This window comes from Urocitellus parryii, chromosome 6 (assembly GCF_045843805.1).
Source record: "Urocitellus parryii isolate mUroPar1 chromosome 6, mUroPar1.hap1, whole genome shotgun sequence".
In the NCBI taxonomy this organism is placed as follows: Eukaryota; Metazoa; Chordata; class Mammalia; order Rodentia; family Sciuridae; genus Urocitellus; species Urocitellus parryii.
In genome coordinates, this window is record NC_135536.1 from 67,868,047 (window position 1) to 67,890,172 (window position 22,126).

The following is a 22,126-nucleotide window of genomic DNA, read 5'->3' on the forward strand; positions in this document are numbered from 1 at the left end:
TTGTCATCAATCAGATTGGAGTCTAGATGACCACACCATCATCAAAAAATATGCTTTCAGTGGTTTTCAGTAATGAAACTGATAGCATGTTTCCTAAGAATTTAAGAGGACACAAATGTAAGATACTACAAATATAAGGGCCCTCGATGACAGCTAAATTTCCCAATCCCACCACGACACAGAGCCAGCTCTGTGAATTCTAATTGCCATGTCAGGGCCTGTTTAATCTTATGTGACAGGACCTGGGCTCCCTGACTCTTTGATAAGGTTATTTCAGGACACACAGACTTCAGGTTCTTGAGGGATTTTACAGAAGCTGAATACTTTATCAGTAGAGAAAAGACAGTGGTTTGGGGGTGAGCCTCTTTCCCCAGCTATGGTTATCGTGGCCATGCTGAATGGATAGCATGTGTGTGTGGATGGACCCAGGGTCATCGTCTGGCATTTCAGTCCTCACTGCCCCCGGCCAGGGTGGGAAGGCACAGGGCTGTGGAGTTGGTCAGTGTGGAAACCAAGGCTCACAGAGCCACAGACCTGCTCGCAGGTGCAGGATTTCTGTCTCTTGGTGCAATATGGATTTAGTTCCCCAACTGTTTCCCAGACCAATCCAAGGCCACTCCGGGGCACACATTACAAATGTCCATCCTAAACCCCAGTCAGATCTATGGAAACAGAAGCTCAGGGGCTCAGGGAGGAGCGGGCCCTCCAGGGGATTCTGACGAATGTTCAAGTCTGAGAACCACTGCTTTCCATTAAACAGGATTCTACACTGAGTTCCAGGTTTCTTTTCTTTTTTGGGGGGGAGGGTGCGTGTGGGGTGAGGGCAGCATGACGACCAGGAATTGAACTCAGGGGAACTCAACCACTGAGCCACATCCCCAGCCTTATTTTGTATTTTATTTAGAGACAGGGTCTCACTGGGTTGCTTAGTGCCTCACTATTGCTGAGGCTGGTTTTGAATTTGGGACCCTCTTGCCTCAGCCTCCTGAGCCACTAGGATTACAGGCGTGTACCACTGCACCTGGCTGAATTCCAGGTTTCAAAAATATTTCTGACACAATAATTTTAAAGCCAAGGCCTCCTAGTGGTGTAGTGGCACTCACCTGCAATCCCAGTGACTCAGGAGGCTGAGGCAGGACCTTGGCTCTATCACGGGGCTACATCCCCAGACCTTTTTATTTTGAGACAGGGTCTTGCAAAGCTGCCCAGACTGGCCTTGCCATCCTCTTGCCTCAGCCTCCCGAGTCACTGGGATAACAGTTGTGCACCACCTCCAAATGCTCTCTCGATGCTTAGTGCAATGGCATGAACAGTCCTTGGTTCTTATTCTTGTCCTGAGCAGAATTGTGACTGCTACCTACCTTCTCTGAGCTGTAGTTTCCCTTCTTGTAAAATGAAGTATCATACTGAACTTGTAGTATTAAGGGCTAAAATGAAATAATGGTTGTGGGGAGCCTGGCAGTTATAAATAAACATTGTTTTTCTCCCCACCCACTCCAAAAGGAGTCCAGCTGAGATGATCACCAATTTCATGTGGTTTAAAGGAATCCTGCACTCAATGCTTTATTAATTCATTTGAAATTTGCTGAGGATGCATCCAAAAGAACAGGCTTTTTGTTTTCCACTTTTCCCCCTCAGTGAATTATCCCCCTGGTTTAGTGACATTTCAGACTTTTGAGTGCCATTTCAAACCTCAGAGTTTATTAAAGACTTCTAGTGAAAAATTTTTAAGTGATGAGGCCAAACACCTATGTAGGGTTCCCTCCCATGCATGTTCAAGTCCGAGAACCCCTGCTTTCCAGAAGTAGCCGAACTCTACTTCTGGACGGGTGTCCATGATCCCGTGGCTTTCAGTATACCCTGAAGGGCAGGTTCTTATGAGTCCTGTTCAAATGTCGACTTGGCCGCCTGGGTTCCCAGCTCTTTCCTTCCCCCACAGCAATGCCCCCGTCTAACGCCCAGTCAGTGCTGGGGATCAGATGAGCTGATTCTATGTGAGGATGGCTCACCGCAGGTCCAAGCTTGCTGTCTGGATCCTTGACTCACTTGAAGGGTTCGCTCAGCTAAGAGCTCCTTACATTCCACCTGACCCTTCTTTAATGGTAAAAGATGTTACAGTTCCCAAGTCCCTCAGCACCAGGCTCTCAATGTGTCCTACACATTTCAGTGTTTCCAACTGGAAAGGGTCTGGGGTGGCAGGGAAGCAATGTGTTGAAATCCTGGTTTTGTCATGAGCTGGCTATATAACTAATTATGGGTAAATTCTTTAACTTCAGCCCTCGGTTTCCTTATCTGTAAAATGGGATAATGATACCTACCCTTCAGAATTACAATGAAGTTCAAGTGAAATCATACAAAAAGAACATACTGTTAAGAATATCACCGGCAGCCAATATATTTGCTATTATTTCGGTTCCTTAAGTTTCCCAATTGCTGTTTCCCAAAGGATCAAAGAAACTTATTCCACTATAGTCTTTCTTTCCCACCAAGCAATTGGTTGAAGACAGGCAGCCAAAGAAGCAGGGAGGGCAGTAAAGAGCCTGTGAAAACTCCAAAGTGATATAACAGGAACGATTAAGAATCTTCAGGAAGCATCTGCTAGATTTTGCTCCTGAATGACCCATGAACAGGGACAACGTCATCACACCCTTGACTAATGCCAGGTGGAGTCCAGGACAACTTAGGACATGAAGATGACGATGGTAAAGAACATTCCTTCATTTCAACAAATAGGTAAAGCACCATTCTTGACTCTGGGTCAGACCCCTGGCCTCACAGAGGAAAGATCTCTTATTACTAGACATAACCACGGGAATCCTCTTCCACTCAACAAATGTGCTATTGAATCTCAGAGTTTTCAGAGGGGTAAACAGTGAAAACCACCAGTCAATCATTGTTGGTTCCTGCATGCTACACCAGTCCTCTGCCAAAGGCAGGACACACCACCACTCATCCACACAGCAGGGAGTGGCCTCTGACATAAGGAGTGTCACTGGACAAATTTGCAGATTTGGAAACTTCAAGTTTCCATGGTAAATAAGTAAGAAAGTCAGGAGTGGCTCAAAACCAAAGCCTTACCTAGGTTACAGCAATGGATTTCAGTAGGTGTATTTTTCAACAAGCTGTAGAAAGAAGTGAAATTCAGCCCAGCCTATTCTAGCAGCCAAATCACCCCGAGATACACCTTTAGGAGACTCACTACGGCTAAAAAATTCTTAAATGACCCAGACCTTATTTAGCAGGCCAAGTCTTCAGTTGAGATTTAAAGTCGGTTCAGACTTAGCCTCACTGGAGCTTTCCAGCTTCATTTCCTGTGGGCTTCTTGTCATCTCTCAAGTGGCGTCTGTGCTGCTGTACCCTGTACCTGTTGGCTCACAATGTACATGTCTCCCTCGCTGCCTCTAGTCATGGTCAAGAGTCAACCCTTCCCCAGGACTGTCTGGGATCTCAGTCCTTCCGTAAGATTCTTCCTAATCCCACCCCTAGGAAGATGTGATCCCAGCTCTCGAACCTGCTGGGCTTTATAGCTGCTCAGATATCCACTCCCATTAATGTAATTGACTCATCTTACTTCCTGTCTGTAATTCTCATACCACTTAGCCCCGTGGCTCTGCTGATTGAATCAGGCTCACTTATGACTTCCTGTAAACAGCGAGGTAAGGATATGCCACATTATTAACAGCATCTTATTTTTATCTGTGCTGCTGTACCCTGTACCTGTTGGCTCACAATGTACGTGTCCCCGCTACTTGGGAAGCTGAGGTGGGAGGATCACTTGAGTCCACAGGTTCAAAACCAGTCTGGGCAACATAGTGAGACCTCCATCTCAAAACAACAACACTGATTGTGGCTCAGTGATAGAGAGCTTGCCTAGCACGTGTAAGGCACTGGGTTCAATCCTCAGCATCAAATACAAATAAATAAATAAAATAAAGATATTGTGTCCATCTATAACTAAAAAAATAAAAATAATAAAAAATAAGGGGGGGTGCTGGGGATGTGGCTCAAGCGGTAGCGCGCTCGCCTGGCATGCATGTGGCCCAGGTTCGATCCTCAGCACCACATACAAACAAAGATGTTGTGTCCACCAAAAACAAACTAAAAAATAAATATTAAAAAATTCTCTAAAAAATAATAAAGGGAGGCTGGGGGGGTGCAAATCAATGGCAGAACACTTGCCTAGCATGTGTGAAGCTCTGGGTTCAATTCCGCACCAGAGAAAAATAAAAATTAAGAAAAAGCAAAATAGCCAGGCATGGTGGTACATGCCTATAATCCCAGCAGCTTGGAGACTGAGGCAGGAGGATTGTGAGTTCAAAGCCAGCCTCAGCAAAGGCAAGGCTCTAAGCCACTCAGTGAGACCCGGTCACTAAATAAAATACAAAAAAAGGGCTGGGGATATGGCTCAGTGGTTGAGTGCACCTGCTGAATTCAATCTCTGTACCCCTCCCTAACAAGAAAAAAGAACAAGTAAAATAAAACTAATCTAATTTAAGTGAAAGTTTACTAAAATCACTTTCTTTTAATGATGAAACTGGAATTTCTACTCATTCTTACCAAATGTCAATCTGTACATTTATAAATCTGCTAGATTACCTTAGAGGAAGATGGCACCCAGTTTTCCAGCTCTTTGAAGTAACCCCTGAACCTTTTTAAGCCATTCTCACCTTGATCCAATAACATCAAAAAGATGTTGCCATCGATCGTTGATTTTGTTGAGCTTGTCATCGATCTCAGCTGCTCTTGTCTTGCTGCTGGCCTTGATCAACTGGTCGCCCATCTGCTTTAGCTGTAACTTGTTTTCACTGAACAAGTTTATTTCTTCCATGCAATCCTGGTAAAGGCACCAAAAAAGTCTGCATTATCCCTGCAAACTCATTTCTGCTCCAGTCATAAACACACAGTTGCTGCTTAGAATCCTTTTAAAAATCAAAAAATTCTCAGGCCTGTTAACACAACTCAGCTGTGAAAGGCTAAAAACAAACCCGGCCCACCAGGCAAATGCGAAATATATAAAGCAGCAGTTAGTTTGTCAATTCAATAGTCCCTCGGGTTGCTCTGTGGGGATTAGTGATCATTTCAAAATCATGGGCTTCACTGCTGTTGGTTCTCCCCTTTGGCAAGGTGATCACCTTATAATAACCTCTGGAGAGGGCTGGGGGTGTGGCTCAATGGGAGAGCACTTATCTAGCATGAGTGAGGTCCTGGGTTCCATCCCCAGTGTTGCAGCAAAACAAAACAACCTCCAAAAACCCCTGAGAAACCAGTCCTGGTTTAGGGCCTGAAGGATGCTCGTGAGCTCCTTCTCTGGCCAAACTTCCTAACCAAGGGCAAGCAACTCCCCTCAGTACCATGTCCACCTATGATGGTCTCACACTCCCATCTCTCTGGAATCTTCTGTCAACGTTTCCCTCCAAAGGATCAAAAAAAAAAAAAAATGTTCCTGGAAACACACCCTAATACAGTTTACCTCTCTGAGCCTGGCATCAGGAGGGCAGAGCAGCCCAAGGTCATCATAACCGCACCCACCTGGGCACCCCTGCTTACTTACCTTCTGCAACTTTTCAATCATTTCTTCAATGCTAATATCTGCTGTCTGTAGAACCTTGTTTTCCATCTGGACCAGCCACGCACACAACTCTTTATTTTTTTCATTGAACACGATCCATGAATTGAGTCTGTCTTCAATCTCCTGTTTGCGTGTAGCCACCTGAGTATAAAAATGCATCTGGCAGCTGAGGAGAGCCAGGAAACCCCTCCTGCTCTCTCACTGAAAGGACTATGAATTTCATTCCTTCTAATCAGCATCTCTACACACTTCAATCTATTTCTTCCTTTTAAAACCTAGAGTTTAACAGCAACAGAAGTGTTTTATACCTTTAATAACTAAAGTAACCAAATACTGCATTGCACCTGACTGAAAGGATTAAGCTGTATGCAATGCCTCTCTATTATTATCAGGTTATATGAAAAATTAGAAATCAGAAAAGTTAGTCAAATATCTTAAGCATCACCCGATTTCCACTGTTTCCTATTTTTCAATATGCATTTATTAACTACTTACTATAGCTAAATTGTAACTTTATGATCCAAATCCTTTCCTTCTAAAAAACGGATCAAGTCCTTATGCCTATAAGGCCAATGTCCTATTTAATTTGAAAATTAATTATAATCCAGATCATGATATAAATTACACATCTGTAATGCAAATAGACCAGAAAAATTGCAGTCCCCGAAATGTTTAAACAAAGCAAAACAACACACAGAACGGTGCACGTCATTCATTTAATCCACCGTTCCATTATACACTGTAGTTTTGGGATGGAAACCATGAAAATATCACCAAAAACTGGTTGGCCACAGGCTGACCTCCATTATGAATAAGTGGCCCCTAAACTGACATCAGCAAAAGGTCCTTCTCCTTACACTGAAATTTATTATCTAAATAAATTTACATTTAGATAATGAAAATTAGCTTCATTAAATGGTCAGAAGTATTTCTTTTTTAGGTCTTCAAAAAATCTTTAAAATCTTAAGAGTTAAAAGGAGATAGCTAAGATCTTTTAGCAAAGTTTTAACACTTTGCTTTATAGACCAGGAAATGAAGGTTGAATTCTCTGGGATTTTCTTACTATGTACAAAAAAACCCCTGCTCTTTTTAGACAGAGGGAGGCAAAAATACCAAATGCTGGACATCCTACCCAGACTAACCTGTTAAAAAGGCTTGAAAATCTACACTTTAAAAAAGCAAGCTTTTGGTTTCCATTCCTCGGGGCATCTATTTATCTTAGCTTTTAAAACTCTTGGCATTTTGAACAGTGTCCCGATTGACTTCATAATGGTAACAATTAAGAACATCTGGACCCCAGTCTTTGTGTCTAACTTTTCAAATACTTTTCACATATTCTAAACATTCTTTTACAGAAAACCTAAATAAAAAAAAAAAAAAACTTACAAGAACATTTGAAATTAGGGCACATTGTGATTATCAAACACTAAAATCAAGGAGTTTTTGATATTTAATTCACAAAAAAATGAGATTAAAGATTTTCTTTTCCTTAGAATTACATGTTCTTAAAACAAAGATCTTTAAAGGCTATTTGAACACTTTAACCCCATTCCTGTCACACTGGTAAACTGTACAACCCCAACCACAGTCCCCTTCCTGATAAGTAGAAGGGGGGCCCCTGAGAGACAGAACAGCAGTTGGCCACTTCTGTAACAGTGGCCCCTTCACCTCTGAATATAGCCCTCATTGTTCTAAGATTTCTTTTTTTAATGTTTTTTTTTTTCTCTCTTCTCCTCTCTCCCCCTCCCTAACAATATTGGGGAGACAGTGTTATCCTTTCTTTCCTCTACTTAATTTCCTTTGAACACACCTATTAGAGGAAGGAGATGCCAGCGGTGGATCTGGGAAGTGAATATCTCCCAAATTAACAAGTAAATCTTAACAGGCCAACAGGGCGCCCTGGGACCCCCTACCAGAGCACACCTGGAATGTAACCTTTGAAGAGTTCCTTTAAAAGGACCCTGTCCCTCCAAATCGAGAGGACCACAGCCTTTGGGACAAGAGTCCCCTGTGTTTCTTCTTTGCTAGCAAAGCAATAAACCTTTTTTTTCCTTTTTCTCAAAACTGTGTCCTCATTAAATTGGTATTGATTGGTATTGGGACAGGGACCAAGCTTTTGGTTACACTTCTTTTAGAGAGTTTAAAAAAACTAACTCCTTGAAATAAATCTGCGATGGCTTGTGAGTGCAGAGTTCTCCCATGAACACTCCCACGCCTGCAGACACTAGGTGAGACTCCCCTGTTAGGCCCAGAAGGGACACTGCAGTGAGAGAGACCTCTTCTAATACACCAAATTAGAAGTGCTGGGACACCAAGCAGAGAGCAGAGGCCGCACATCTGCTCATGGCTGCAATTCTCCCTGCTTACGGTGATTTAAAAAAACCAAAACAAAACAGTGAGCAAACTTGCAGCATTTAGTCTGCTGAAACAAAAGGGTCAAATCTGTTAAACCCTGCTGCTGCCTTCTAAAGGAACGGCAGCCGGCCAGGGGACCCGCAGAAAAAGGGCCTCTCTTTCAATGAAAATTAACCTCCTTTCTACTTTGTCTGGCCTTCAGGACATTTCGATCAACTCCCAAGCAGCCGTACCCTGCAGTTGACTGACTTACTCTGAGGCAGAGGTCCTCCCATTGTCTGTGCAAATGCTCTATCTGCTCCTTCAAAACCATCACGTCCTCCGAGAGAATGTGCCGGGTTAAGTCGCCCTTCATGGTGTGAAGTTCTTGCAAGTTCTGAGTCCAGTTAGTCAGAGACTTCTCTAGTTCCTGCATTAAACACAAGAGGGTGTGTGTGTGTGTGTGTTGGTTGGGGGAGCCTTCAACTCAAGCTGCTGTTGTTTCCAAACCTGTAGGCTAATCCTTTGATTAGACTCTGGGGGAGGGGAGGCCAGGGAAGGGGAGGGACCGGCAGAATTAGAAACAGCCCTGCGGGCTCCGCAGTCCTGGTTGGCCAGCCCTTCACCACCTTTCTCTCCAAGGAATGCTCTCTCCGCCTTCCTTCTCAATTCCTCAGGTAGTTCAGATTTTTATATCATGCATCCTATTTTAAAGTCATGCACGTCTTTACCTTATTTAGTATATTGGAGCAGTATATTGGAGTCTAATAACAATGTTGCACACATTTTTAATTCGGAAACTGTTACAGATAGGTAACAGTGTGATTTCCTGCTTTTAGATTGCTGCTTACTGTTGTTGTCAAATAATGACAATTTCTGTTCAGAGGAAATTATTTCTGGCTAACTTTCTAAATGAATATAAAGTGGAAGAAAACATGAATTCTTTGCTAATAACTGACAGAGATTAGTTAGATAATTTCCTCTGGCTATAGAAACTTCTATTCTTTATATCTCTATTTACCTTTTATTTTACATCTATGTTATTATTTTTGTGGTTCTGGGGATCAAAACCAGGCCTCACACATGCTAGGCAAGCACTCAACCACTGAGCTATACCTTCGACTGGTATCTATCTCTGAAAATGAAGGGTTTTTCAAATTAAAACTCTGAATTCTTGGGCTGAGGTTGTAACTCAATGGTAGAGCGCTTGCCTTGCAAGTGGAAGGCACTGGGTTCGAGCCTCAGCACCACATAAAAATAAAATAAAGGTATTGTGTCCATCTACAACTAAATAAAAATTAAAAAACAAATTCTGAATTCTAGAATTGAATCAAGAAAATTACTTTCATCATAAAGAAGGTCAAAGGGAACAGTAAGCCCATTCAACAGTCCTTTAGGTTTTTCTTGTGCAAGGCACCTTTTAAGGGTCTCCATTCCTATCACTAGGAGTCTGAAAGAAGGTCCTATGTCATTTACACCAGAAATCAGTCTGAAGGGTGGCCACAATAAAAAATGTCTTAATTCTGATTGACTTTTAGAATTCTAGAAGTTACACTGGCATGCCTTCATAACTCGCCAACAAAAATTACATTTAGTAAAATGCGCTGGGGAATTCTTTTTAATGACTGTGTGCAGATGAAGAAACGGTACCTTCATCAGAGAGAATAAATGTTTTAGACCCATGAGTCTGCAGTGGAACACCACGAATGGCTTCCACAACGTAAAAGGGGCGACTCACTCACTGAGGTGCACCACTCACCAAGTTAAAGGGCTTCACTGAGGTTCCCAATCGGGTGCTAGGAAGCTCAACCTGTCCAGTCCCCTGCTCAGAGGCCCAGCTCTGATGCCTGCACAGTAGGCAGGTGTTTTTTATCCATCCAGGTTTAAATCAATTCTTGTGATACCTACAATTGAAGGGTATACCCAGCGGCTCAGGAGGCTAAGGCTGGAGGATCAAGAGTTGAAAGCCATCCTTAGCAATTTAAGGAAGCCCTAACCAACTCAGAGAGACTTGTCTCTAAATAAAACATAGAAAAGGGATGTGGATGTGGTTTAGTGGTTAAGTGCCCCTGGGATCAAACTCTGGTACCAAAAAAAAAAAAGGATTGGACTCCTCCTACAACCCACACACTTTGGGTAGTGCTGGGAATTGAGCCCAGAGCCTCTTTCACACTAAGGAAGGGCTCTACCACTGAGCTATACTCCTAGCCCAAGATATAGGACTTTTGAATATGGACAATCCTATGATTTTAAATAAGTATTGCCAAATTGGGTCCTCAAATGTCCTCTACATACTTTTTGGTGTTGAGTTTTATATATTGGGGGGCAAGTTTAATATGTAGGAATGATAACTAATGATTCTTTAAGTTTTCCCCCAGTAATGGGGATTGAACCTAGGGGCACTATATTATTGAGCTACATCCTCAGCCTTTTTTCTTTTCAAATAGGGTCTCCAAAATTGCTGAGGCTGGCCTTAAACTTGCCTCCTGAGTTGCTGGGATTATAGTTGTGTGCCACCATGCCCAGCATACTTTCTGAATTTCAAACCATGTGACTATATTACATATTCAAAAATAATTTAAAAATTAAAATCACCCCTAGGACTAAAATTTTATAAACACAAATATCTAGCAATTTTCATAATAGTATGATTAGGCTATATATGAAAAACTTATAAAGAAATCTTATATAGGTTGAGTATCCCTTATTCTTGAGATCAAGAAGTATCTCAGACTTCAGAGTGATTTTGGAACATTTGCACAGCCTTTACTGGTTGAATATCTATCCCTAATCTGAAATGCTCTGGTAAACATCAACATAGCTCTCAAAGTTTTCGATTTGGGGGTATATTTGGATGGCACACACTGTCCTAGACAGGCTTCAGGTTACTTGGAACCTTTTTGGAATATGGTCAGGGGTTGAATGAATTCAATACTTTTTGCCTCTGCCTGATTCTTTCCTTTGATAAATAGGATGCTAAATGTAGGGGCATTGAAAATATTCTGCTGGAAGCTGAGCAGTGTGGTACTTAGGAAAAAGGGTTTTCACTTCCCATTCTGCACAGGTTTTTAGACTTTATGGAATCAATTTCCTGGAGATGAACTAAGAAAGTGATTCTGAGTTCTTTCATTTGTTACTAATTTGTTCTCTCATTTTGAGTCTAAACCTAGTGTAAAGATGGCAAAAACTTTGAAAATTAGCTATATATACTTTATAGAAGTATGGGTGAACAGCAAACATACTTAATGGTGAAAGATTAGAATTGTTTTCTTTTGGTGAGCATGGTGGCACCCACATGTAATCCCAGTGGCTCAGGAAGGAGTCTGAGGCAGGAGGATTGCGAGTTCAAAGCCAGCCTGAGCAACTTAGCGAGGCACTTAGCAAATAAGCGAGACCCTGTCTCTAAATAACATGTTAAAAAAAGGGATGGGGATGTTGCTCAGTGGTGGAGCACCCCTGGGTTCAATCCTCATTTAAAAAAAAAAAAAATTTTTTTTTTTTTTTTTAAACATCAGGACTGACACAAAGGAGCCAGCTATCAATGCCTCTCTTCAATATTATTCCAGAGGCACTGGCCAGGAAAGGAAGTAGAAACACAATATGAGAATTAGAAGAAACAGCTGGGCATGGTGGCACATGACTGTAATCCCACCAGCTTGGAAGGCCGAGGCAGGAAGATCACAAGTTCAAAGCCAGCCTCAGCAATGGTGGGGTGCCAAGCAACTCAGTGAGACCCTGTCTCTAAATCAAATATGAAATAGGGCTGGGGATGTGGCTCAGTGGTCAAGTGCCCCCAAGTCCAATCCCCAGTACAAAAAAAAAAAAAAAAAAAGAATTAAAAGAAACATAAAAATTTGTCATTATTCATAGATAATGATTATCTTTAGAGAGAATCAAAAGACTATGTAGGCTAATTATTGGAATTAACAAGAAAATTTAATAAGGTGGTTGAACATTAAGTAAATATACAAAGATTATATTTCTGCACTCCATCAATGATCATGGAGGGACTGGGAATGTAACTTGGTGGTAGAGCATTTGCCTATCATATGGGAAGCCCTGGGTTCAATCCCCAATACCTCAAAAAGGAAAAAAAAAATTAGAAAATAGAGAAAGGCAGTGTTTAATAGCTTTAAAAATACATACCAAGAAATATATATAGCAAAAGGTATACAATACTGTATAAAGAAAATTAAAAAACATTATTGAGAAATCATTAAATATGAGCAAAAAAGGGGTCAAATATGCCATATTCATAAACAGGAATGCTCAATGGCAAAATTATATTACTTGCTACAAATTAATCTATTTACACTTTGCAATTCCATTGAAACTCTTATCAAAAATTTTCAGTTTGACAAGCTGCTTCTAAAAGTTATATGACAGGGCTATGGGTACGGGTATAGCTAAGTGGTAGTGAAGTATTTGTCTACAATGCTTGAGGGCCCTAGATTTGATCCCCAGCACTCTGTATCCACCTCACACACACAAAAAGCTATGAAAGATCAAAGGCCCACAGACATCCATTCTTATGAATGTGGAAGAACAGGAGTGGGTATACATCTCTCATAAAACGAAGATTTTTTAAAAAAATTATAAAGCACAGCAATCAAGATAAATTGATATTAAATACAAAGAAACAGACCATAAAACATAGTAGAGAAGTGGAAAACAAATCACACATATATGTAGTAAATTTGATTTTTAACACTGGGCCATTCAATAAACAGGTGCCAGGATAATACAGATATATGAAAAAATAAACCCTCACTTAAAACATATGCCAAAATCAAGTCTTCAACAAATAAAGAGGTAAATGTATAAAGCAAAATTTGAAAACTTTCAGAAGGAAATATATTTTATGACGTAAGTATAGAGATTTCCCAAAGGAGAAAAGAACATAAATCACATAGGAAATTATTAATAAATTCATCTACAATTAAAATAACACAAAATCTTTTCTTCAGCCAGTGACACAAGAAAAAGTAGAAAACCAAGCTCCTTGACAGAAAAAGACATTTATAATGCTTATACTCAACGCAGGAGTAATGTATTAAGAATAAAAAAGCAGCTGGGTGCTGGGGTGCACGCCTATAATCCCAGCAGCTTGGGAGGCTGAGACAAAAGAATCACAAGTTCAAAGCCAGCCTCAGCAAAAGCAAGGTGCTAAGCAACTCAGTGAGACCCTGTCTACAAATAAAATGCAAAATAGGGCTGGGGATGTGGCTCAGTGGTTGAGTGCTTTTGGGTTCAATCCCTGATACCCCCCTCCCGCAAAAAAAAGAATAAAAAAGCAGCTTGTTCAAATCAATAAGATGAGGATAAATAACCCAACACAAAAATGAGTAAAAATATAAATAGGTCAGGCATGGTGGTGCATGCCTGTCATCCCAGCAACTTGGGAGGCTGAGACAGGAGGATTGAAAGTTTGAGGTCAGCCTCAGCAATTTAGCAAGACCCTAAGCAACATAGTGTCTCAATGTAAAAAATAAAATGGGCTAGTAAACTATAAAGAGATGCAATCTCACACCTATCAGACTATCAAAAGTTAAAAATAAAAATCTGACAATCCCTAATGATTGGAGAAGGAAAACTCAAATTCATACTATACAGTAGGGAGAAGGAGGGAGCTATAGTTATCATACTGGTGACTTAAAAAAAAATCATAAGGGAAAAAAACTGTATTTATGTTATATACTATGGTGCCACTTATTGAAACCCAGAGAGCTGTACTTCTGTATTTCATTGAGAAGGACAACTGTGCATTAAAATGATAAAGGAATGAATAAGAATGACAAATGCCAAAATTAGGATTGGGATGGATACCTTTGAGGAAGGAAAGTACATGGGAGCTTAAACTATATTGGTAATGTTTTAATTTTTAGCTGAGTAATAGTCCTATGGGGGAGGATCCTTATTTCTGGCACAGTTTCAAGTATTAAACAGCTCATGCCAGGGGTGGTGGTGCACACCTGTAATCTCAGCAACTCTGGAGGATGAAGCAGGAGGATTCAGAGTTTGAGGTTAGCCTCAGCAACTTAGCAAGACTGTCTCAGAATAAAAAATGAAAAGGGCCGGAGATGTGACCTAGTGGTTAAGTGCCCCTGGGTTCAATCCCCAGTACCAAAAACAAAAATGGCAACCCATTAATGCCTATTTTTTTTTTTCAGCTTAAAAAATTAAAAGGCACTGATTCTGGTAGGCACTCCATGTTTTTAAACACCAAACTGCAGATAAGAAAGAAATGCAGGGGCTGGGGATATGGCTCAGTTGGTAGAGCACTTGCCTTGCATGGACAGGCCCTGGGTTCAATCCCCAGCACCAAAAGATGGGGGCGGGGGAGAGAGAGAGATGCAGGAAGTTCCTGACTTGGGAATTTTATAGTCCAAATTCCTATCCATAAGCTTGTGACTTGCCTTCTGCAAAGACTTAAAATATCCAGGAATGTGGATATTTGCCAGTGTGGTCAATTAGGCATAGTAGCACAATTTGGTTTAGAAGAATTTTAGGAAAATGTTATACTTGAGTAAAAAACTCAACATACTGGTTTTAAAAATGAATTCTTCAGTTGTACTAATTTCAAAGACAAGGTCATTTGATAAGGGAATAGCTTTTAAAGTAATCCCAGAGGCCACATCTTATATTACAGAGGAGCAACAACAGAAAGAGGATCTGGAAGAGAAAATCCCTAAGATCCCAAGAATAGATTTTTGCAAAAACTTTCCTCGTCTTCATTTGATGATTACAAAAATCACCAATTTTAATACCTTCAGAGCCCAGAATGTGATGTTAGAAGATAGGGAAAATCTTCTTTGACTGAATGTGAAACTCAGTTTCAACATGGAAATAAAGTCAAGCAAACACCTCAGGAGCTCTGAGAACAGCTAAATGATTATCCCAACCACTGTTAGACTTCAGTACCTTAGTCAGCTCTCTTTCTCTGTGGAGGTCCTCATGAAGTTCTGGAAGAGGATCTTTACTTTGTGCTTTTAAAACTTGCAGCCTGCTTTTTAGCTCCTTGATTTTCTTTTCACACTGGTCCCAGGTCTATTTAAAAACAGTATTTAAATTGGATAAGTACTTGGTTCTTAAGAAACAATTGTACAAATAAAATAGCTCATTTAATCCACATAGTCTTTCTGTGTGTGTGTGTGTGTGTGTGTGTGTGTATGTGTTGGTACCAGTGATTGAACCCAGAGGTCTTTAACCACCGAGCCACATCCCCAGCCCTTTTTAAAATTTTATTTAGAGACAGGGTCTTGCTGATTTGCTTAGGGCCTCGATAGGTGGCTGAGGCTGGCTTTGAACTCGCAATCCTCCTGGCTCAGCCTCCCAAGCCGCTGGGATTGTAGGTGTGCACCCCCATGCCCAGTTCTTGTGTGTTTTTATAAATCACATTGTAGCCTGGTTCCCTGTCTTGAGTAGACTGATCTAAAGGAGCAGAGGGGACATCAATATGACTTGACATGGCCTTTGCAGTTTTACCAGTGGCTCGTTTGGATTGAAATCTCTCTTCCTCCCTGCTTGTCTTTGTCATTTACCTAACCTTCCTTTTGAGTTTTGGAGAAGTCTAGATCTAAAAAGCTAACATGAACTTTTAGCATTCAGTCTTAGGCATATGCTGTTGATGGCACCACCAAGCAAAAAAAAACTCAGCCCCTTCCTGGTCTTCTAATGTCACCCCTCTGCTGGCTCTCTGCTTCTTCCAATGCCTGGTTGTAGCAACCCCTTTACATTCAACTTCCCTTGTCTGTTCTCATTACTGCCCTGACTGCCACTTTCTCCATAGTGCTTTGCAGTTTTACGAAGCTTTTCAAACTTCAGCAACTCATGGGAGTTATGACCTTGGGACACAGGGTAAATATTAACACACTTAAAATGAGACTCAGAGAATACTGATTGACCTACGGAGAGGGGGTTAAAAGCCTAGCCTAGTACTGACCACCTCTTTTCCTTAGATCTCACATTACTGAGCAAATAGAAACCTGCATTTTCAAGTTCAGGGTATTTATACTGGACTCATTAGGTTAAGTTTCTATTTCTTAGGTTAGTAAAAGTAGACAAACATACAATGAAACACCATTCCATTTCTCAGTACAACCTGCTACCTAAACATACTCAGGGTGACCCAAATCTAGGGAACACTCCCACCTAAGGGGAGGCCATTTGTCTAGCAGCATCTACTTCCTGGTACTCAACTAGGAAGAAAGCAAAGAGAGAAGCAGAACTGTGAGTCCCAGCTGCTCCCACCAAACCTTTATTTTCCCTTACCATCATGCTTTACAAATAAAGCAGATGGTCAACCAGAGATTGCTAGCTCATGAATTTCACATAAAATCCACATACCACATAAAATTCAGACACTTCATTCACAGGAGAAATGCTCAGGCCCAAACTCAGCACAGTTATACTTAATTTGAAAAGGTGCCCCTGACAAGCTTGGTTATCTAGTAGCAGTGCACACAACTGATTAGAGGAGAGTGGGCCATATGGAGTAGGGAAACTCAAAGATGGGAATAAAAAAAAAAAAAAAGCTTCCTATTCAGAAAAGAGAAAGAAAAATCATAAAAATTATATCAGAACTTAAAGAGCATCTAAGTTTTGGGTCATAGGTTCAAATCAGCTGAAGTCCTTGAGAATACCATGGTATTTTGGCAAAACAACAATTTTCCTACTAAAGATTCAAAATAAAATATTTTGGAACAGGAAGTGGTGTGGCATATGCCTATAATTGCAGTTATTTGAGAGGCTGAGGCAGGATGAACACAAATTGGGGTCAGCCTGGACAACTTAGAGAAAAGGGTTGGTGGGGAACATTTCAATTCTTCTTCTTTTTATTTTTTGTACCAGGGAATGAACCCAGAGGCACTTAACCATTGAATCACATCCCAGCCCCTTTTATATTTTATTTAGTGACAGAGTCTAGCTAAGTGGCTTAGGGCCTTGCTAAATTGCTGAGGCTGACTTTGCAATCCTCCTGCCTCAGCCTCCTGTGCCATTTGGGATTATTGGCATGTGCCACGGTGCCCGGCTGGAACATTTCAATTCTTAAGTGTGCAGTCATAAATTATCTGGTATCTGGAAAATTCACTTATGTGGAAAAGAGTATTCTCTGATCACAGCAGAAAAATGTAGTGTCAGCCAGGTGTGGTGGTACATGCCTATAATCCCAGCGGTTTGGGAGGCTGAGGCAGGAGGATCACGAGTTCAAAGCCTGCCTCAGAAAAAGCAAGGCCCTAAGCAACTCAGTGAAACCCTGTCTGTAAATAAAATACAAATCAGGGCTAGGGGCTGGGATTGTGGCTCAGTGGTAGAGTGCTTGCCTATCATGTGTGAGGCACTGGGTTCAATCCTCGGCACCACATAAATAAATAAATAAAATAATTATGATGATCTACAACTAAAAATAAAACAACAACATCAGCAACAACTACAAAAAAAAGAAAAAAAAAGGCTGGGGGATATGGCTCAGTGGTTGAGTGCCCGAGTTCAATCCTCAGCACTCAAAAAAAAAAAAAAAAAGTACAGTTTTTGTGTTTATTTCATATATTTTACCCCAGGATAGACCATTGTATGGAAGGTGAGCTTTGTGGCTTAAATTTCTACCAAAAATGATTGTTTCATACTTCATAAATGTAAATGTCTTACCAGAGCCTTAACTAATTATATACTTATCACTAAGCTTTTTCCGTGTTATATTATTATTTTACTATTATGAAGTAACTAGCATAACTCACAGGTGAGTAGAATTTGAGTTCCATTGGAAAACTCACAACATTAGATTTCCTAGAGTCACTCCCATCTTCACATGGCAAATAAAAATCATATACAGAGTACTTGAACACCATGAATGTATGAATACATGGTGGTTTACCTCTATGATGCTTTGGAGATGCTTAATCATCTGTGCTAGATGGAGCTCCGTGTCCTTCCAGTTGTTCTGCAGCTCTCTGATTCTCTTGTTCATGGACTCTTTTGCTTCCAGGTTAGGTGTGTTCAGTAATTTCTCCCCAGCTTCCAAGGTTAGTGCATAGGTGGTTTGCCATCTCTGAAAATGGATTTCCTTATTCTAAAAAGAAAAAAAAATATTGATTTCAATCACTGATGTGATACAAATGTGATGGTGTGTGTTTGTCTAGATTTCCTTCAAAGCACTTCTTTTCTTCCTTCCTTCTCCTCCTCCTCTCTCCTGCTCTCCCTTCCTCTGTCACTCCCCACTCCTCTTGCTGGTACCAGAGATTGAACCCGGAGGCACTTTACCACTGAGTATATTCCCAGCCCTTTTTATTTTTTAAATTTTCAGATAGGGTCTTGCTAAGTTGCTTAGGTCCTTACTAAGTTGCTTAGGTCCTTGTTAAGTTGTTGAGGCTGGTCTTGAACTTGCAATTTTCCTGTCTCAGCTTTCTGAGTACCTGGTATTATAGGTGTGCATCGTGGTGCTTGACTTGAAAGCTTTTCTTAAATGTTAAATTAGACATAGACCAAACAAATCTGGTCAGAACGGGCAGCATGCACGAACACTTACACGTGTATACATGGGCTCTTAGTCACTTCCAAAGCTAATGTTTTACTTTGAGTAGACAGCACATTACCAAGGAAGATGTTCTTAAAATAATTAAGATAAATAAATAAAACAAGGTTTAGTAAGAGATTAACATTCTTAGTGTAATGATGGAAAGGGAAGTTTAAAATATATGCTTATACCATTTACCTTTATAAGCTTTTATAGAATAAAAGCTTATAAAGGTAAATGGATCTAAGTGTATTAAGAAAATGATTTAGTATTAGACCTGAAATTATCATTCGTACTATTTATCACCATGGCAATCCAGAAGAGTATAATGGGCATATCATCCTGAACAAATGTAAAAGAGGACAGAATAAAAGAGGTTAAAAAAAAAAACCACTTCAAGATTATTACACAAACATGTATATTAATACATGCACTAAAAGGACACTTTAAAACAATTCTACCTGAACATCACAAAGGCTTTTCTTTAGTGAGGATGTAAATTAGCTATTTATAAATGCAAAAATGAAGTAAAAATTTTTAATTGATTCATGCTTCTGAAAGAATTTGCTTTCATGGGAAAAATTTCGATAGCTTTTTTCCTTTCCAAATATGATTTCCTTCATCTTCAAATTTCTTATCTAGGACATAAGGTAGACATTTCCAAGACAGAAGCTGATAAACAACAATGAGCACTGATTTACGTACAAAGGTGTTTCTGGGAAGACTTGAGATCATTCGAACCCAAAGGAGCAGAGGAAATAAGAGAAACTGACTCCAGGAACATACCCCGTCCCCCCAGATCTTCCAGCCCCTCAGCCTCCTGGTCTTCCTCTTCCCTGGCTTGGTCTCCAGCCCCAAACCAGAGTCATCCTGGACTGCATTTTTCTTTACTTGCCACATTCAAACTGTTAGTGAATTTTGTAAACTATCTACAAAAATAGCCCTTAAAAAAAAAATCTCCACTCAGATGGCTCTTGTCTTAGCTCTCATAACAACTCTCCAAGACTACAGGAACAGCTTCCAACTGGTAGGGCAAACTGTTTTTTTCTCATAAAATAATCACAACACTCTCAGTCCCACAAGTTCTTCTGGAACCTTGCCACTGTTCATCACATGGTGGTCCCTTTGTCCCCTCCTCTTGAACCTGTGAGGGTGTGTCTAATGGCCTTGATTAACAGAATATGGCAGATGGGACATGTGTAACTTCTGAGTTTGGCTCTAACCCATCTCCCATACCTACCCCTGTACTAGGGATTGAACCAGGGGCACTCTACCACTGAGCTATATCCCTGGCCCTTTTTATTTTCTATTTTGAGATAGGATCTCACTAAGTTGTCTAGGCTGGCCTTGAACTTGCAATACTCCTGCCTCAGCCTCCCTAGTTGCTCAGATAATAGGTGTGTGCCACTGTGTCAGGCACTATCCACTCATCTTTGCTTCCAGCTTCATCCCATGGCCCAAGAAAGCCTTCTATTTCTATGGTTATTATTACTGTTTTTTGGTGCTGAAGATTAAACCCAAGGGTGCTCTACCTCTAAAGCACATTCTCAGCCATTTTTATTTCTTAATTTGAGGAAGACTCCAATTAAGTTGCTTAGGTCCTTGCAAAGTTGGTAAGGCTGGCTTTGAACTTGAGGTCCTCCTACTTCAGCCTCCCAAATCGCTGGGACTACAGGTATGTACCACTGCCCCTGGATGAGCCTTGCTATTCTAGATGAACAGGTATATTGGAGTTTCTAATCCTACAAGGCTAGACCAGGCGGTGGACTGTGGTGACTACATCCAGCTGGCTTCCCATTGAGCAGAGCATACTTGGACTGTGACATTGGAGAAAATACAAAACTTTAGGTGAATGAACATTTAGCAAATGATGACTACCTCATGTTTCTCACACTACTGCTGCATGCATTACCTTTAGCTCATGGATTAGACTTCTGATTTGGTAGAGGCTGTAGCAATCCTGATCCTTTACTGCGGACAGCATGTGGCTAGTGTTGGTGAGGAAGCGGAACAAGTCCTCCATGGAGGAGGTGAAGTATAGCCACTGCCTCACCAGCTGGTCAATGTCACTCTTCCTCTGCCGAACGCCTTGGGCAGCACTCTGCCAGTGGTCCGTCAGATTTGAGAATTCCAAAACAAATTCTGGTCTGGGAAAAATAGATGGTTAGAGATTCTTGACATGATCACACAAGAAAGAATACTGTCAGTGAGTCATAGAGACTCAGATTTTCTATTTGTATGTACAATTTGCATCAAACAACTTGTTAAAATTTGAGACCCATTCCACTTAAACCTAAGGGGAAGCTTTGGAAGAGGCAATGTGTGGTTGGCAAAAAGTGTTTAGCAGAAGATAATCTGCATATAATTGGTGTTTTGCCAGTATATACAACTATTTCCTTAAACAAACTGAGCAGTGTTAACATATATTATGCCACATGCTGCCTAGAAATCTTGGAGTTGGCATTGAAAGGAAACAAATGAATAGGCAGGTACCTTGTGGTGTTACTAATTACTGGAAATTGTTCTTAAATTTTAAGAATAAAGAGCCTGCCACATGAGCCAGCTACAGGAAGAGTTCAGTTATGGTCAGCAGACTGGCCATGGGGGCTCTGCTCAGCTAGACCAGCACTGGTCCTAACCCCAGGTGGTCAGCCTGGAGAGAAGTCCCTTCTTTAACAACTATGACATGGTTTCTTATTAGGAACAGAAGCATTTAAAAACTTATTTTGAAATAACAAACCATCATGAGGGTGATGAAATACATTACAGAAGAACCATTCTGGATTAAAATTTACTATACCTGGGGAATGGGTATTTTCAAAAGCTTCTGTGCTACTGACCCCATCCATCTACCATAGGGAAAAGAGCCACCGGTGTTTTTATGGCCACACAGCAAGACCCTGTCCTAATGTACTGCCAGAAGACTGGACTCATAGTGATCTATCAGCTAACCTGGCTTCAGGGCATGGACACGGGCAGAAGAATGTGCTGGCAGATAAAAGAAGTAAGTTCTAGTTTTCTGTAGCAAAGTGGGTGACTATGAGTCACAACCTTCTTCATATTTTAAGAAGAACTGGAAGAGAGGTGTTTGGGGGTTCTAATTATAAAGAAAGGGTGAGGAGATGGAAAACTAATTACTCTGATTTGGTCAGTGCACACACACACAAAAAAAAAAAAAAAGAGAGAGAGAGAAAGGAAGAAAGATCTGCATGTCAGAGGTCTGTCTCAATCAACTGCATTATTTCTGTAAGTCCTAGAGGGCTTACCTCTTCTCTATTTCTGTTGTGTCCAGGAGTTGTAGGGACTGGGTGACATAAGAATCAGCAATTGTCTGGTTTATAGAAACTTCAGCTTCTAACATCTGCATGGGTCAAAACATAAAATTCTCAGCTAGAATTCGTTTTTATGAATGTGGAGAGCCCTTCTTTTACAACTACAACATAGCTTCCTGCTACAAATTTCTTATTAAAATCTATGATGGCAGGGGATATAGAAATGATTTGTTTTCAAGTTATTTGAGTTCAACTGGAAATGCTCAACCATCACCCCAACATTTCCTTAGAGCAAATAGGTCTAATCATAATTATGCCTAAATGCTCATTTCCATTGGATTTTTTTTTTGTACTGGGTTTTAATCTAAGGGTGCTTTACCACTGAGGCACACCCCCAGCCCTTTTCAATTTTTATTTTGAGACAAGGTCTCACTAAGT

General features: G+C 40.7%; 1 protein-coding gene across 1 annotated transcript in view; it reads right to left on the reverse strand.

Moving 5' to 3' along the window:
• The window catches only part of Syne2 (spectrin repeat containing nuclear envelope protein 2), a 119,412-nt gene that overhangs the window by 31,310 nt on the left and 65,976 nt on the right, over positions 1 to 22,126 (reverse strand). Inside the window, exons 34-40 of the mRNA XM_026385107.2 lie at positions 21,683 to 21,777; positions 20,329 to 20,563; positions 17,778 to 17,972; positions 14,825 to 14,950; positions 8,178 to 8,333; positions 5,552 to 5,710; positions 4,668 to 4,834 (exon numbers count right to left, since the gene is read on the reverse strand). Of these exons, the coding sequence (XP_026240892.2) occupies positions 4,668 to 4,834; positions 5,552 to 5,710; positions 8,178 to 8,333; positions 14,825 to 14,950; positions 17,778 to 17,972; positions 20,329 to 20,563; positions 21,683 to 21,777 (1,133 nt within the window). The remainder of the gene's footprint in view (positions 1 to 4,667; positions 4,835 to 5,551; positions 5,711 to 8,177; positions 8,334 to 14,824; positions 14,951 to 17,777; positions 17,973 to 20,328; positions 20,564 to 21,682; positions 21,778 to 22,126) is intronic.